The following is a 1,100-nucleotide window of genomic DNA, read 5'->3' on the forward strand; positions in this document are numbered from 1 at the left end:
CCCCGCCGGTCCCCGCGCAGTGCCCTCCTCCCGCCACCCACGGGCACGCACGCGCGCACAGGGCCGAGCCGAAGGCAGCTCGCCCCGCAGTTCTCACTCGGAGGCGACCTGCTCCGGTCTCGCAACGCCGATGGCATCTCCCGGCTCTGGCTTTTGGTCCTTCGGGTCTGAAGATGGCTCCGGGGATCCCGAGAATCACGGCACAGGTAGGAGAACCGGGACCTGCAGCCAGCGAGTTTTGCGGGTGGACTGGGATTTGCGGGACCACCGGGGAGGCGAAGGTGGTTTCTTCCACCTGCAGCAGGAAACTTCGGGCGCTTCGCCCTGCTTTCGGGCTGCGTCCCTGACGGCCCAGCAGCCCAAGACCTTTACAGCCCCCTGTCCCCTGGGAAGACGCCCAAAGAGTCCCGGGTTCCTTCCGCGGAAGGCTGGGGGAGTCCCCAAAGACGGCGGCGTCTCCAGGACACCGAATTCGGTGGGACTGGGGCGCTGCTATCATCTTGGTGTCTGGACCCTGGGGAGGGACCGCGTGGCCGTGGAAATAGAAAAAAATGGGAAAGAAGAGAGAATTCTGGGCTTAGAAAAAGAGCCCGCGAGCCTCCGTGTGTGGGAAAACTCGCCCAAGCGAGGCCAAGAGGGGAGTTTGCCCGAACCGATAGGCACCTGGAAGGCGAGCGCACGGGGCCGCGGTGTGGGCTTCTCCTTGGGAAACAAGTCAACGAAATGAGGGCCGATCCGGGCCAGGGCCCGCGCGCCTCCCGCACCTGCCTGCAGCACCGCGTCCTGGGCGGCCAGGCAGGAGGATGGCGGCCCCTTCCCGTGCCCTGGACTTGGGGACGTGCAGCTATTAAAGAAATTTCACACGTCTGTTTGCTGTTCTCTTTCCGCCTCACTGTCTGCCTGCCTGCCTTTCCTTGCAGCGAGAGCCTGGTGCCAAGTGGCCCAGAAGTTCACGGGCGGCATCGGAAACAAGCTGTGCGGTGAGTGTCCGCGCCCAAGGGAGGGGGGCGGGCACGGGCCCCCGCTCGCGAGCTGCGGCCGTCCTTTCACCTCCGCATGCCCCCCAGTCTCTCGACCGCGGGTGGGCGGGGGCGAGGGAG

General features: G+C 66.0%; 1 protein-coding gene across 2 annotated transcripts in view; it reads left to right on the top strand.

Moving 5' to 3' along the window:
* The first annotated feature begins 1 nt into the window (after window position 1).
* Window positions 2–1,100, top strand: part of GAD2 (glutamate decarboxylase 2) — a 78,383-nt gene continuing 77,284 nt past the window's right edge. The window contains exons 1-2 of one of the 2 annotated variants that reach the window (XM_008057163.2): window positions 2–206; window positions 921–1,085. In XM_008057163.2, coding sequence (XP_008055354.1) covers window positions 131–206; window positions 921–1,085 — 241 coding nt within the window. In that variant the 5' untranslated portion in view covers window positions 2–130. The remainder of the gene's footprint in view (window positions 207–920; window positions 1,086–1,100) is intronic. The other variant, XM_021711882.1, reaches the window with a different exon arrangement.

Source organism: Carlito syrichta, unplaced genomic scaffold, assembly GCF_000164805.1.
Source record: "Carlito syrichta isolate Samal-C Ts95f unplaced genomic scaffold, Tarsius_syrichta-2.0.1 Scaffold302821, whole genome shotgun sequence".
NCBI classification, from domain to species: domain Eukaryota; kingdom Metazoa; phylum Chordata; class Mammalia; order Primates; family Tarsiidae; genus Carlito; species Carlito syrichta.